The 15,224-nt window shown below is 38.2% G+C and overlaps 1 protein-coding gene across 1 annotated transcript in view; it reads left to right on the top strand.

The window, feature by feature from the left end:
- Window positions 1-15,224, top strand: part of LOC306855903 (unconventional myosin-VIIa-like) — a gene marked incomplete at its 5' end in the record, with an annotated part of 34,552 nt that overhangs the window by 12,603 nt on the left and 6,725 nt on the right. Inside the window, 27 exons of the mRNA XM_079394854.1 lie at window positions 20-155; window positions 1,227-1,333; window positions 2,477-2,614; window positions 3,532-3,690; window positions 3,885-3,977; window positions 4,064-4,158; window positions 4,242-4,326; window positions 4,417-4,635; window positions 5,562-5,879; window positions 5,971-6,171; window positions 6,308-6,484; window positions 7,687-7,776; window positions 7,960-8,087; window positions 8,175-8,301; window positions 8,457-8,576; window positions 8,679-8,852; window positions 9,204-9,431; window positions 9,520-9,690; window positions 10,992-11,109; window positions 11,851-11,977; window positions 12,072-12,241; window positions 12,410-12,600; window positions 12,960-13,084; window positions 13,500-13,657; window positions 13,745-13,898; window positions 14,511-14,666; window positions 14,747-14,852. Coding sequence (XP_079250980.1) covers window positions 20-155; window positions 1,227-1,333; window positions 2,477-2,614; window positions 3,532-3,690; window positions 3,885-3,977; window positions 4,064-4,158; window positions 4,242-4,326; window positions 4,417-4,635; window positions 5,562-5,879; window positions 5,971-6,171; window positions 6,308-6,484; window positions 7,687-7,776; window positions 7,960-8,087; window positions 8,175-8,301; window positions 8,457-8,576; window positions 8,679-8,852; window positions 9,204-9,431; window positions 9,520-9,690; window positions 10,992-11,109; window positions 11,851-11,977; window positions 12,072-12,241; window positions 12,410-12,600; window positions 12,960-13,084; window positions 13,500-13,657; window positions 13,745-13,898; window positions 14,511-14,666; window positions 14,747-14,852 — 4,071 coding nt within the window. The remainder of the gene's footprint in view (window positions 1-19; window positions 156-1,226; window positions 1,334-2,476; window positions 2,615-3,531; window positions 3,691-3,884; window positions 3,978-4,063; window positions 4,159-4,241; window positions 4,327-4,416; window positions 4,636-5,561; window positions 5,880-5,970; window positions 6,172-6,307; window positions 6,485-7,686; window positions 7,777-7,959; window positions 8,088-8,174; window positions 8,302-8,456; window positions 8,577-8,678; window positions 8,853-9,203; window positions 9,432-9,519; window positions 9,691-10,991; window positions 11,110-11,850; window positions 11,978-12,071; window positions 12,242-12,409; window positions 12,601-12,959; window positions 13,085-13,499; window positions 13,658-13,744; window positions 13,899-14,510; window positions 14,667-14,746; window positions 14,853-15,224) is intronic.

Here is a 15,224-nt window from a genome sequence, read left to right as displayed (position 1 = left end):
TTCATGCTGTGTTTCGTAGGGAACAGATGCTACCATGCTGAACAAGCTAAACTCCCAGCACAAACTTAATACCAACTACTTTCCTCCTAAGCACAGTCACGAGACCCAGTTTGGCATTCAGCACTTTGCTGGAGTGGTGCACTATGAAACTAAAGGTACACATTGCTGAATTAAACAGTTAATAATAATAATAAATTTATTTGTATAGCTCTTTACAAAACTTTAAATACAAAAAGATCTAATGCATGTATAATTTCAGTTTCTAATCTCTTAAAAACTGCACATTTTTGAGAATACAGTAATTTCTCAAAGTGAGATAATGTTGTTAATAATATGAGTTATATGATTATTCAGGATTCAAGATTTTTATTTGTCACATACACAAAAAAAAATCTTGAATCCTGAATAATTAATAATAATAATCCTTAATCCTGAATAATTAAACAATTGTTTCTATTTATAAACATAATATATAAATATTTTTTCATACGCTAAAACATGCACAAGCATGAATACATTAAATTGATCAAGAGTGACAGTGTTTTGTTCATCAAAGAGTTCTAAAAATGGTCAGTTTCAACAATATTAAGCGGAACTGTTTTCAACATTGATAATAATAAAAAATGTTTCTTGAGCACCAAATCAACATATCAGAACAATTTCTGAAGGATCATATGACACTGAAGACTGGGGTAATGTCTGCTGAAAATTCAGCTTTTCCATCATAGGAATACATTACATTAAATTATGTTAAATTTAAAAACAGATATTTTAAATTGGAATAATATTTCACAATATTATTGTTTTTACAGATTTTTGTTCTCAAATAAATACAGCAATGGTAAAGCATAAGAGGTGTCTTTGAAAAAAAATTATCTTACAGACCCTAAACTTCTGAACAGTAGTGCAATGTATTTAAAATTATACAATATAATTATTTGCCACTTTTCAGTCTCTAATTTCTACTCAAATCGACACTTCATGACCATATTATCTTTATTTACTAAATTTCTGCTTAATAAGCAAGCAAGAATAATATCCAATCAGTCTGTCATTATTGCATCATTAAGCCCCATCAGGATGACACACGCTTTTGACTCTAACTGTACTTTATCCCATATTCATCATATTTAAAAAAAAAAAAAAAAAAAAACATAAAATATGAATGACAATATTTATGTTTCCATTGAAAAGTTAGCCTAATCCTCTCCTGGTTCATTGTTCAGGTTTCCTGGAAAAAAACCGAGACAGCCTCCACAGTGACATCATCCAACTCGTGCACTCGTCTAAAAACAAGTTCATCAAGCAGATCTTCCAAGCTGATGTTGCTATGGTGATGCCCTTTTCCAATACCGAATCCATATTTGCTCAGCATTAATATGCTCATGACACGCCAGCGAGGCCGCAGATCTCTGAGGGCCAAATGCTGGCCATGCAGGTTTATGTCAGGGTTGCATATTAAAAGCTAGTATAATTGCCCTTGGAAAAACACACAGTGAACGAGAGAAGTGAGTGCTACAAATGAGACAACTTTAGCCTGATTCTTTAACATGACTCTGTGTGACAGGGTCAGCACAGTCTGACTAACCCTGCTTGCTGTAACTCACTCTCTCTCTCTCTCTCTCTGGTGATGTCAGCCCTAATCTTTCTTGGCTGATTCTCAACAGACTTGGCTCAATTCTGTCTCTCTCTCTCTTTCTCTCTTCTATCCTCACTCTGTCCCTCAATCTTTTACCTTATTTTTGGCCTCAGTTTCTGTGTGGCTATTTGGAGCCCACTGCATCCCTTCAAAAGGTAATCAATGGCGTGGTTTGTGTCCCTCTCAGACTCCTATTGAACTACATTTTCTCAATAGTCCCTTACTAAAACTCATTCCTGTGGTTTTCTTCTCTTTTGGAAATTCTGTTCTCTTGAAGTAGTCGGTAAGGGCACGCTGACAGAATAATTTAATAGCTCTAACAGCGGCATTATTCTCCAGATGAATTGAGGAAAAACGTTAGTCATCACAGACAGATTCTGTTTCAAGTTAGATGCGACTTGTTCTCATTGGTGTTTTTCAGCATTATTTTGAGTTTTTTTCTTTTTTGCAAGAGAGAAATTACGTTTACTCTTTTTCCTGGCGCTGAGTGAAGTTTGAGGAAGGGAGAAACTACTAGATTTTCTTCACAATGCCTTCTTAAAGCATTTGCATGTAAAGTGTATGGAATAACCGCAAGAGAGAGATAGACAGAGAAGGATACAAGCAACCAATGAAGATCCTGAAGAAATGTGATGAGAGAGAGAGAGAGTATGAAAAAATTACATTTATTAAAGGAAGGAAAGAAAGAAGAAAAGATCGGACCAAAAAAGGGCCACACAGAAAGGTGAACTGGTGTCTTTGTGATGTTTATAGTATGGGTATTTGTTGTAGTTTTGTGTGATGTGTGTTTTTGTGTGAGGTCCTCTCTTGTGAGTTTGAGAATTTCTGTGTTTTCAGGGAATGGAGACAAGGAAGCGTTCCCCGACTCTGAGCAGTCAGTTTAAACGCTCACTCGAGCTGCTCATGAGGACGTTGAGCATGTGCCAGCCTTTCTTTGTGCGCTGTATTAAACCCAATGAGCTCAAAAAGCCCATGGTGAGTAAAACAGTGTCTTTGTATGTGTTTGAAGATAAGATGCAGATAATTTAAACATTTAATTAAGGCTCAACAATGAGGATGATGTGAAGGCCCACAGCCTTCTTTCTTTCTATCTTTCTTTACCACAGCCCTATATAGGACAAATGGTATAGAGAATGGGTGGATTTATGCATTTATTTATCTATCTATTTATTTATCTACAACAATCCTACATAGGACAAATGGTATTGAGGATGGATGGATTGATTGATTGATTGATTTAGATTAGAAAATAATCTAAAATTCTTCTTTTTTATTTTGTCTTGTTTTCCAGTCAAATTATCAACAAATTAAAACAAATTACATTTAAAAGTTAAATTGATATCAAGGGGTTTCCTTTGTGGAAAATATATTAAATGTATTTGAAATACATTAATTTTGTGCCAAGTATTCTACGAATACATTTACATATTTATGTGCTTAATAAAAATACCCTGCAATTGTACTTGTGGTATACTTAAAGTCTGCTAAATTGGAACAACTATTTTTGTGCTTATTGCACTTTAATTGTGCTGAGGTAGTGTTAAAGTCCAACTAAAGATATACTGGAGTATATTTGATTGTGCTAAAGTGGAACTATTACAAGTATCCTTCAGGTACAATTAATACAATAAATGCAGGTACAATCAATTATTGCATAGTTTGTTTTTTACTAGGGTTGTTTGCATAGAATATTATTTATTACTTTTTCTAGTTACATTTTGTTAGATATATGCTTAAAGTTTATGAAAATCTTAATTATTACAAAAAGATGAATTTATATATTGTATAAATCAATAATAACATACGTTGTTTTAACATAAGATATAATACTAATTTTGCAGATAAAAATTGTACTGAGCCCTGAATACCAGCACTCATTCTCTTCTCTGCAGATGTTTGATAGAGGACTGTGTGTCAGGCAGTTGCGCTACTCCGGGATGATGGAAACTATCCGCATACGCAGAGCTGGATATCCCATACGCTACACATTCGCTGAGTTTGTGGACCGTTATCGGGTTCTTATGCCTGGGGTCAAACCAGCCTTCAAACAGGCGAGTCTAAAGGGTTGCTGTGTTAATGCAGTCAACAGATGTGACCTGCAGGTCTGGAGTGTGTTGTATGCTTGACAACTCTTATGAAAGCTTTTTTCTGTGCACTCTCTTAGAATTGTCATCTGGTGATATTTTTTGACAAGTGCTGACAATTTACTGTTAGGAGGTAGCTCTGAATCTGTGTCCTCTTACAGGAAGATCTGCGAGGGACCTCTCAGCGCATTCTTGTGTCAGTTCTGCAGAGAGATGATGACTGGCAGATAGGAAAGACAAAAATCTTTCTGAAGGTTTGCCATAAATAAACATTTTTCTGAAGATTTGGCTTTGTTTTATATTTGTGACAAATTGTATACTTGGTCTATACTTGCTGTAGGATCATCATGACATGCAGCTGGAAATTGAAAGAGATAAAGCCATCACTGACAAGGTCATTCTCATCCAGAAGACTGTGAGAGGTCAGAAAGAGAGGTACGAGAAAAAGAAGAGCAGACAAAAAACAAAAAAATTAACACCTAATACAAAGTTTTCAAATTAACATCTTTGTTTTCCAGAACTAACTTCCTAAGGGTTAGAAAGGCTGTGACATTAATCCAGCGAATATGGAGAGGCTACATCTCAAGAAAGCACTACGCTGTGGTGAGTTGGCATGCTCTCTGTGAAACCTTAGCAGACATACAGTAATATGCACTGAGGTTTTGTCTGATTATAATTATGCTTTCATTTCAGATGTGTGTAGGTTTCTTGCGGCTCCAGGCCTTGTATAGGTCACGGAAGTTGTACCTAGCATACCAAGCATCCAGGAAACGCGTCACTCTGCTCCAGGCCTGGTGCCGTGGCTTCCTGGTGCGGCGGACGTTCTCAAAGCGCTTCCATGCTGTCCTGACAATCCAGGCTTATGCACGAGGAATGATAGCACGTAGACTGTGCAAGCGTCTCAGACTGGAGGTAAATCTACTATCTATCTATCTATGCTTCTATGCACCCATCTATGCATCTAACCATCCATCCATCCATCCATCTACCAGTCCGTCCATCCATACACCCACCTACCCATCCATCCATCTGTCCATTCATATGTCCAACCACCAATCCATCCATCTACCAGTCCATCCATTCATCCACCCGCCCGTCCGTCCATCCATCCATCAATCTATCCATCCATCCAGCCACTCACCTACCCACCCATCCGTCCATTTGTCCATCCATCCATCTACCAATTCATCCGTCCATCCATCTACCAATCCGTCCGTCCATCCATTCATCCATCCGTCTTTCGAATGAGATGTTAAACCGAGGTCCTGACTCTGTGGTCATTAAAAATCCTATGGCACTTATCGTAAAGAGTAGGGTGTAACCCCGGTGTCCTGGCCAAATTCCCTCTACTGGCCCTTGTCAATCATGGCCTCCTAATAATCCCCATACACTTGATTGGCTCTATGACTCTCTCTCCTCTCCACCTGTAGCTGGTGTGTGGTGAGCGCACTGGTGTCGTTGTGCTGTGGCTGCCGTTGCATCATCCAAGTGGATGCTGCACACTGGTGGTGGTTGAGGAGAGACCCCCCCTCATGATTGTAAAGCGCTTTGGGTGTACAGCAATACACAATAAAGCGCTATATAAATGCATCATTCATTCATTCATTCATTCATTCATCCATCCATCCACCAATCCGTACATCCATAAATCCGTCCGTCCATCCACCCATCCATCCGTCACTCCATCCATCCACCAATCTGTCTGCCCGTCCATTCATCCGTTTATCCATCCATTAATCCATCTACCCCACCCATCCGTCTATCTGTCCATCCATCCATCCTTCAGACAAGCAAATACTTAACTGTGTTGCAATAAAGTTTGTTCTTATTCTGTTTAGAGGGAGCGACGGTTAGAAGCAGAGCGGCAGCGTCTGGCTGAAGAGGTGCATCTGAGGAACCAGATGACGGCACGTAGGGCTCACGCAGAGGCAGAGAGGAAGCACCAGGAGCGTCTGGCCCAGCTCGACGAAGAGCAGAGGGAGAGAGAACAGGCAGAGCGGGATGAGACACGAAGGAAAAAGGAGCTTCTGGAGCAGATGGAGAGAGAAAAACAGGAGCCGGTCAACGACTCTGACATGGTGGACAAGATGTTTGGATTCCTGGGCAGCGCCAACTCTCTTCCCAACCTGGAGGGTGAAGCACCAGAAGGGTTTGAGGTGTGGGACTTTATGACTATTAATCTCTGTAACTTACATTGCCTGGCTTTCACATTATCTTTGTTTATCACATTTTGTTTGGATGTGACAGGATCTCGAAAAAGTTCCAAGACAGTTTGAGGAAGTCATTGATGAACCTCTTCCACTTCCTGATGATGAAGAGGAAGACCTATCAGAGTATAAGTTTGCGAAGTTTGCTGCAACCTACTTCCAGGGAAATGCCACACATACATATATACGCCGGCCACTGAAACAACCTCTGCTGTTCCATGAGGATGAAGGAGATCAGCTAGTATGCTTTATTTATTTATTTATTTTAAAGTATTATTTAAATTAATAATATAGATTATTAGACATGTTATTGTTTACAGGTTTACTGTTTAATATTTATACTGCTTTGACCATATAAGGTTTTTTTATGTCTTTAGGCTGCTCTGGCTGTGTGGATCACTGTTTTGAGGTTTATGGGAGATCTTCCTGAACCCAAATATCATATCAGCATTAGTGACGGCAGTGAGAAGATTCCAGTTATGACTAAAATCTATGAGACATTGGGGAAGAAGACTTACAAAAGGGAGCTGCAGGCCCTGCAGGTGGATGAGGAGGTGAGACAAGTGAGGTGGTGGGTCAATGATTGTGAAATGGTTGTGAAAATGAGAATTAATCTTCACATCATCATTATTACTCATATAATAAAACACAAACATTGTATTGTACTCAGTGTATTTCTAAATTAACATTAACCTAGACTAAATACTGTGAAAAATTTATTGTTCTTTGTTAGTTATTGACACCAAAGGCAAAAGCTAATGTTAAATTAAAGGTGCCATAGAATTACCTTGGCATAGTTGAATAATAACAGTTCTTTACTGTATAATATGTACGCCCCCAAAATGTGCATATACCAATGTTCTTGGCCAGCCGAATCATCAGAAGTTCTGCAGGTATTGTGAAGAAACAAGTGGACAACGGCGAAAATGGCAGATCATGGAAATAAACGTTATGTTCCAGGCTGTGCAGGGGATGTGAAGTGCAGGGATGGGTTGGTGTCTGTATTCAGAAAGGCACGGAGAGCAAATAAAGTGTTCTAATAAAATAACGCAAGCCACTAAAGGGACATGGTTAGCTTCTTGTTAGGGAAAGCCTGTTACATTGCAGTACATTTCACTTACCACTTAAACAGAGTAAGGAGAGATGGCTGAGGATGATGGCGAATGATTTACAGATCCTGAGCACCACTGACAAGCATCTGATCTTGTAAAATGTGTGGTAAGTAGTTTACACAGAGCACGTTCGATTACAAATCTCGAAAGTAAAAAGCGATCGTGCATTCGAAAGTAGTTTCAATGCCCCGCATATTAATAGCGGCTCCCTGATGCCCGCATTTTATGTACAGTATAATTACCCAACGATACAACTGTACGAGAAAGTATTGAAATATATATTTTCCTCCCTGTGTTTCCTTCCTGCTGTGTGAGCTACTGAAATGAGCCGCACTGTGAAACAGCCAATCAGAGCAGAGCTCCACATTGAGCCGCACTGTGAAACAGCCAATCAGAGCAGAGCTCAACATTATTATTCACGACCCTTCCAAATAAGCCAATAACAGACCATTTCGTTCTAGGGACAAATCCTAGAGTTATAAATGTTTCTGGAGAATTTTTGCCCTTACCTAAGCCACATACCTTCTATGTAGATATCAGAGAACAATTTAAAATATTGTATCAATGCATTCTATGGCACCTTTAAACCTTATTGTAAAGTGTTACTGCAATGACATCTAAGAAAGTTTCTTCATTGTTTCCAGAGTTCCACTACTGACATCCAGAAGAGGAACAGCGTACGGCATAGGCTGGTGTCCCTCACATTAAAGAAGAAATCAAAGATCACAGAGGAGGTCTGTAACAGTTGTACTATTTAATATTTTTGTGAAAACCATGATACTGTACTTTTTTTTTTCGGGATTCTTTGATCAATAGCAAGTTAAAAGAATAATATTTATTTGAAAAAAAATATATTTTGTAACATTATAAATGAGTATTTTTGTTGAATGAAAGTAAACTATTCCTGCCCCTGTTAGGTGACCAGACGGCTAACCGACAGCGATTATTGTCTGCAGGGAAACAGCATGCTGGAAGACCGACCCACCTCCAATTTAGAGAAGCTCCACTTTATCATTGGCAATGGCATTTTACGCCCTGCTCTCAGGTCAGTACATGGCAAATGCATAATTATTGCTGTTGAATTTGCATTTCATCTGAATTATATTGCATCTGGGATTGTTTCCTCTCTCAGAGATGAGATCTACTGTCAAATCTGTAAACAGCTGAGCCAGAGTACATCCAAAAGCAGCCATGCCCGCGGCTGGATCCTGCTGTCCCTCTGTGTGGGCTGCTTTGCTCCTTCAGAAAAATTTGTCAAAGTAAAAAAAAAAAAAAACTTTTATTTTTGCCTGGTCTGCAGGAAATAAGATTGCATGCATTTTTAATGATCCTAAACCAAAAAATTCATATGCATCATTAAAATCTGGCCTAACTCTTTTTCACCATTTAATTTCTTTATCTACAATTTCTCTAGTATCTGCGGACATTCATTAACAGTGGCCCGCCTGGTTATGCGCCTTATTGTGAGGAGAGACTGAGAAGAACATTTGCAAATAAGACAAGAACCCAGCCTCCTTCTTGGCTTGAGCTGCAGGTATTTAAGGACCCACAAAAGCCATTAGATTTCACTTTTGGGAAAATTCATTGGAAAATGTGAATTCTTTTTGGCTGGATCTCTTTTTCTTTCCTCCTCCAGGCCACTAAATCTAAGAAACCCATCATGTTGCCGGTGACCTTCATGGACGGCACCACAAAGACCCTGCTGACTGACTCCGCCACCACAGCCGAAGAGCTCTGCAATGCTCTGTCAGACAAAATTGTCCTGAAGGATCGCTTTGGCTTCTCTTTATACATTGCTCTTTTTGATAAGGTATGTTAATACATATGTTTTAATTTTTTTTTTTTTAAGAAATTTATTCCTGTGATGCCAAAGCTGAGTTTGAAAGCTGAAATTTGCTGATTTGGTCTCAAGAAACATTATCAATGTTAAAAACAGTTTTGATTGATAGAACATTCAAAAGAACAGCACGCATTTGAAATGGAAACCTTTTGTTACATTTTAAATGGCTTAACTGTCACTTTTGATCAATTTAATACATCCTTTCTGAATAGAAGTATTAATTTCTTAAAAAAAAATAAATACAACTCCAAACTTTTGATCAGTGTGTATCCTTATTTTTCCGGTCCAGTTTAAGATCCTAAAAATGTGCATCCTCCTCAGGTTTCATCACTGGGCAGTGGGAAGGATCATGTGATGGATGCGGTGTCACAGTGTGAGCAATATGCTAAAGAGCAGGGCGCTCAGGAGCGCAACGCCCCCTGGAGGCTGTTCTTCAGAAAGGAAATCTTCACACCCTGGCACAACCCTGCCGAGGACAGCGTGGCCACTAACCTCATCTACCAGCAAATTGTGCGTGGGGTCAAATTTGGGGAGTACCGTTGTGATAGGGTGAGAGCTGCTGTGAACATATATTTCACAATGCCTTATAAAAGTTCGCTGACTTGCATTAACCAGGTGTATGCATGTGCTGTATTAGGAGGAGGACCTGGCTGAGCTGGCCTCTCAACAGTACTATGTGGACTATGGGTCAGAAGTCCTACCAGATCGTCTTCTGAGTCTTATTCCATCCTACATACCAGACAGAGAAATTACTCCCTCCAAGACAGTGGAGAAATGGGCTCAAATGATCATAGCAACTCACATAAAGGTACACATTTAGTTTTAATACTTTTTTTTTTTTTTGAGTTATCAATATTTTATTTAATATAGATTTATAATTGTATATTTTTGTATATAATGTTTATGTAAATTTGATATGTTTATATTAATGTTCTATTCATATATTATATTATATTATATTTGGTAATACTTTACTATAGGGACCAATTCTCACTATTAACTAGTTGCTTATTAGTATGCCTATTATTTTCATATTGGCTGTTTATTAGTACTTATAAAGCACATATTCTGCATGACCATATTCTACATCCCTAATCCGACCCAATACCTAAACTTAACAACTGCTTTACTAAATATTAATAAGCAGCAAATTAGGAGTTTATTGAGGCAAAAGTCATAGTTAATGGTTTGTTAATGGCGAGAATTGGACTTTAAAATAAAGTGTGGCCGCATATTTAGAATAAGCATAATATTTTAGGAATAAGCCCATGAAAAACACACTAATCTTGGTAATATGAATATTTTGTTTGTCAAAAGTCTGATGGTTAATTCTCTAGTAATTTGTGCTTGAGGTGGAGAAATGGGGGAAAAAAATAAAAATTAGGCACAAATGTCACCATTTTCTGAGAATTAGTTCACATTTGAACATGATAGAACAGCACATGGAACTGAACAAATCTATCATTAGCCTTTTCATTATAACCAAACGTACAGTCACAGCACATATCTACGCCTATGTCTTCATTACTGTGTCTGACTGACCTCGCGGTACGTTCTCAAGGACGGCAGTCTCATTATCTTAGAGCAGTACCTGCATCTCCACCTAGCGCTAATATAATCTCACAGCTCTGATTAACTCTCTAATCTAAGTGTGTGCCGGGAGCGACCTTCACACCGTCTACCACCCTCACCTACACTCTGCCATTATAGAATGCAATCACAGGCCCCTGAATTTTTGAGACCGTTCTTTTGGCCTCACTATTATGTTATGGATTTGTAGGTTAGGTCAGCACTCTGCGCTAGCACGTAGCGGCTGATGGACTGAGCAGGTTGAAATTTGATTGACGGTTCCTGTGAGAACATTAATCACATATTCCTGCTCTCAAGGGTGAAGGCTGTTTTAATATCCCTTCTGCCTTTCGTAGGCTAAAGTGATGGACATGAATGTTTAATAATGCTGGAGATCAATTTTATGGATTGTGGTAATGCATGAGTTTGTTGCATTTTATGCTTATAACCAGGTGACGAGAGCAAAGGTAATTGTCTCTGAGGTAATCGGCGACACTGTGTTATTCTGAGACCAAGATATTGATGATTGCATCTCCACAGGGAATCTACACACAGAAGAGGTTTGACTCGCAGAGAGTGAAGGAGGAGGTGGTGGATTTTGCTCGATTTAAGTGGCCTTTGCTTTTTTCTCGCTTCTATGAGGCCTTCAAATTCTCAGGTAAGACTTACAGGGAATAGCTCACCCCAAAAATAAAAATTTAATCAGTAAATGGGTCAGTCAGAATTTTTGACCAATCATTTAGACCAGTTTTGTGAACCAAATTAACTGTTTCATTGAAAAGAGCTTATTTGTTTGATTTGTTTAATTTAGGGTTAGAAAATATTTTAAGGTTGTTATTTTGAATTGGGAATAATATTTTAACAATTAGCCAGTGGGATTTTTGGTTGGTAATCTGAGTAGATGGTGGTTCTCCATTGTCTAGGGTGATTACAGCCCTGGTACTTTGGACTTGAGGTTGGAAAATGCTCAAATTTATTTTGATGTAAAACGTAAAAATCCTGACATTTTTATCCACACCATTTCACCGTATCCTGAGAATGGGTTCATAATTAATTACATAATGTAAAAACATAAAACCAAGCAAATCTAGTATTTACTTGTTCATTACTAAGTCAAAATGTTGAGATGGCTTATCAGTTTTAAATATCAATTATCATACAGACTTTTTATGTCATACTTTTATATGTCATTTTTGAAAATTTAAAACATCTTCAAAAATTTTACATTTCTAAATATTTTTTCAAAATTTCTTAATTTGTGTTCCCTAGTCAAATTATTGCTGGGTGAACTATTCTGTTAAGATATTCTGTAAATCGTAATAAAAACTTGTAAGACATATTGATCTGATTGGGTATGATAAAACTCAACTTTCAGGCTGTTGTTTCTGTTCATTTGCAGGGCCTAGTCTCCCAAAGAATGATGTTATAGTGGCAGTGAACTGGACCGGAGTCTACTTTGTGGATGAGCAGGAGCAGGTCCTTCTAGACCTTTCTTTCCCAGAGATCACTGCAGTCTCCAGCAGCAGGTGCAGTAGCACATCCATCCAAACCCACTTCATATGCTCTAAGTGTTCTTTATATTGTAATTTTAGTTTTGGTCAATCTAACGTATGTATGCAGAGGTGGAAAGCTGCAGGGACAGAGCTTCACTCTGGCCACCATTAAAGGAGATGAGTACACCTTCACATCCAACAATGCCGAAGACATCCGTGACCTAGTTGTCACCTTCCTAGAGGGCCTGCGTTCTAGGTCAAAGTTTGTGGTGGCCCTGGTGGACAGCCATTACCCTGGTGAGCATATGTGGACAGCAGTTCAGTTTAAAAGTGCAAAGGAAACAAAGGACATAACCATTATATCTGATCCAGCCCCAAGCAGACTTTGGGTTAAGACAAGAAGGTCCAGCATAATCAATAAAACATCTTAATCATAAACGCTTATGTTTCTCTTTGTTTTTCCAGCTGGACATGAGTCTTCGTTCCTGAGATACTCAAAGGGAGATCTGATCTTTCTGGATGAGCACACTGGAGAGCAGGTCCTGAATTCCGGCTGGGCTCACGGGGTCAATGATAGAACCAAAAAAAGAGGAGACTTCCCTGCAGACAGCGTTTATGTGCTGCCCACCATCACCAGGCCACAATATGATATTGTAGTGAGTGTGTTTTCATTCAGTACATTCATTGTATACTCTCCGAAAATAGTGCACTTAGAAGGAAAACTTTGTACATTTATATCCTCCTAAATGGGTCATAGTAGTACCTTAAGAGTACATATTGATGCTCTAAAGTTCTAGTTATGCACAAAGTTGCCCCTTTAAGGGTTATAAGCTGTTGTACCCCCAAAGGTACCATTTTTGTACATTTTATTCTGAAAATGTATTGTATTCGACTTAATAATTTGTTCATGGTCAAAACATAAGCATTTGCACCAAAATGCGCCACTTATTCTAACCCAGGAAACAGTTGGGATATCGAATAGTCGCTTTGACCTTCTAATTTCTGTTTCCTACAGTCGTTGATTACCATGTCACCAGACCAGCGTAAGGACTCCATCAGTTTGTCCCATCAGAATCTGCTGGACAGTGGGGAGAAGGTTCAGCCGTACACTCTAGAGGAGTTCTCCTACGATCACTTCAGGTGAACCTTGAACCTTCTTCAGGACCTTTCCTCCCTTTGTTGTGTCTGAATGGAAAACTACTGTTTTAAAAAAAGTTGCAAAACAAGTGCAAACAAAAAGGTTTATTATATTCCTAGAGGGGAGGAGAGGGCCTTAGTCAGACACCAACCAATCAGCTTCAACATCTGGCCAATAACATTCAAGGAGTAATTAAACCTAAACCTTACCCTATCCGCACCATATATACATATATACTGTATATATATATATATATATATATATATATATATTTATTTTTTATTTTTTTTATGTCTTTGTGCCAGGCACCACACCTATGATTGTATTCTATAACTGTACACATTAATTTCATCACTTCCCTTCTTTTTAATTAAATTCTGGATTTGTTACATTTTCTGGTTTCTTTCCATCCTCTAGACCGCCCTCCAAGAGCACGCTGAGTCGTGTGATCATCAATAAAGGCAGAGGGAAGGACAAAGTGTGGTGTTGCACCAGAGAACCTCTCAAACAGCCTTTGCTGAAGAAAGTCCTCAATCATGAAGGGCTGTCCCAGGATGCCTGCCAGGCCTTCATTGATATCCTCTACAGCTAACATTTTGACAGTTAATAGTGTTAACTTTATAACTGCAGTTCCCTTATTTTGACCCTTGACTCTGTTGTACCTATCATGAAGTACATGGGCGACTACCCCTCGAAGAGAAGCCGCTCGGTCAATGAGCTCACTGATCAGATCTTTGAGGGAGCTTTAAAGGCAGAACCTCTGAAGGACGAAATCTTCTGTCAGATCATCAAGCAACTGACCGAGAATCATGTTAAGTAGGTTTTTCCCAGTTATTGATACAGTATATATTATATTGTTATTTTTATTTATTTATTTTAGGATTTTTAAAAGTAAAATTAATAAATATTTCTGAATAATAATAATAATGTTAATATATTAATTATACTATAAAATTATTTTTACTTTTATATTTTTATATTATAAAATTATATATCCAACAAATTATGTATACAACAGCTATTTTTGTTGTTATTATTATTAATCATTATTATTTAAAAAAAATAAAAAATATTTTAAAATGTTATATCTTATTAATTTTATATACAAATTGTATGATGTTAATAATTTTTTTAAATGTTTCTTTTGTAGAAAAAGTTTTTTGCATACTTGTGATTTGGTTTAAATGAGGTCTTAAATATACATGCAAATGTTTTGATAAATTGTGATTCTGCATGAAAATGTTTGCTCAAAGGTTATGCACAGAAAGTAAATGAGACCCATTACTGTGAAAACTGTTTAATGTGGCTCATAAATCTGTATCAGTCTGTCCCCTAGTGGTCGGCTTGTAAATGAGCAAAGCTGCTTTACCTTAACAATGTTAAAATCATTGACTGCTGAGTCGGCTGACAGCAGTTCTGTGTGTTCAGATACAGTGAGGAGAAGGGCTGGGAGCTTCTCTGGCTATGCACTGGGCTTTTTCCTCCCAGTAACATGTTGCTTCCTCATGTCCAAAAGTTTTTGCAATCCAAGAAGCATCATCCAGTCGCCCCAGACTGCATGCAGAGACTTCAGAAAGCCTTGCGGTAACCCACACAGCACATACAAACATGTATCTCCAATGTTGCTTGGAATTCTCTTCAAACATTTTCTTTCTCACGGACAGAAATGGATCCAGAAAGTATCCTCCTCACCTTGTAGAAGTGGAGGCCATTCAACACAAAACTACCCAGATCTTTCACAAAGTGTACTTCCCTGATGACACTGATGAGGTGAGAGTTTTCATGTTAACTCTTTCATGTTAACTCTGTAGTATACGTTGTATACTACAGGTACTCCAGCCTCCTGTGAGGGTAATATTCTCTTTCTCTCTCTTGCCCGGCTGTGCTTATTTATGCATGAGGAAGCGGAGAGAACGCCCTGTTGTGCTCTGACCTCATTTGCATCCTCAATTAAGCACAGAGTTGCTTTTGGAGAAAATGGCAGAAGAGAGATGAAGTGTGAATAGACTCAAGACTCCAGAGATTCATTTTCTTTTTGGTTTAAATATAGCTGAAATCTAGCCCTTTTTTGGATATAAAATAATACATACAAATGGGGTCAACATGGAATGCAACTGAAAATGCAATAGAACAAACACCAAA

This window comes from Barbus barbus (genome assembly GCF_936440315.1).
Source record: "Barbus barbus genome assembly, chromosome: 36".
NCBI lineage: Eukaryota > Metazoa > Chordata > Actinopteri > Cypriniformes > Cyprinidae > Barbus > Barbus barbus.
Note: the sequence above shows the minus strand (reverse complement) of the source record. Positions and strands in the feature narration are given on the sequence as shown.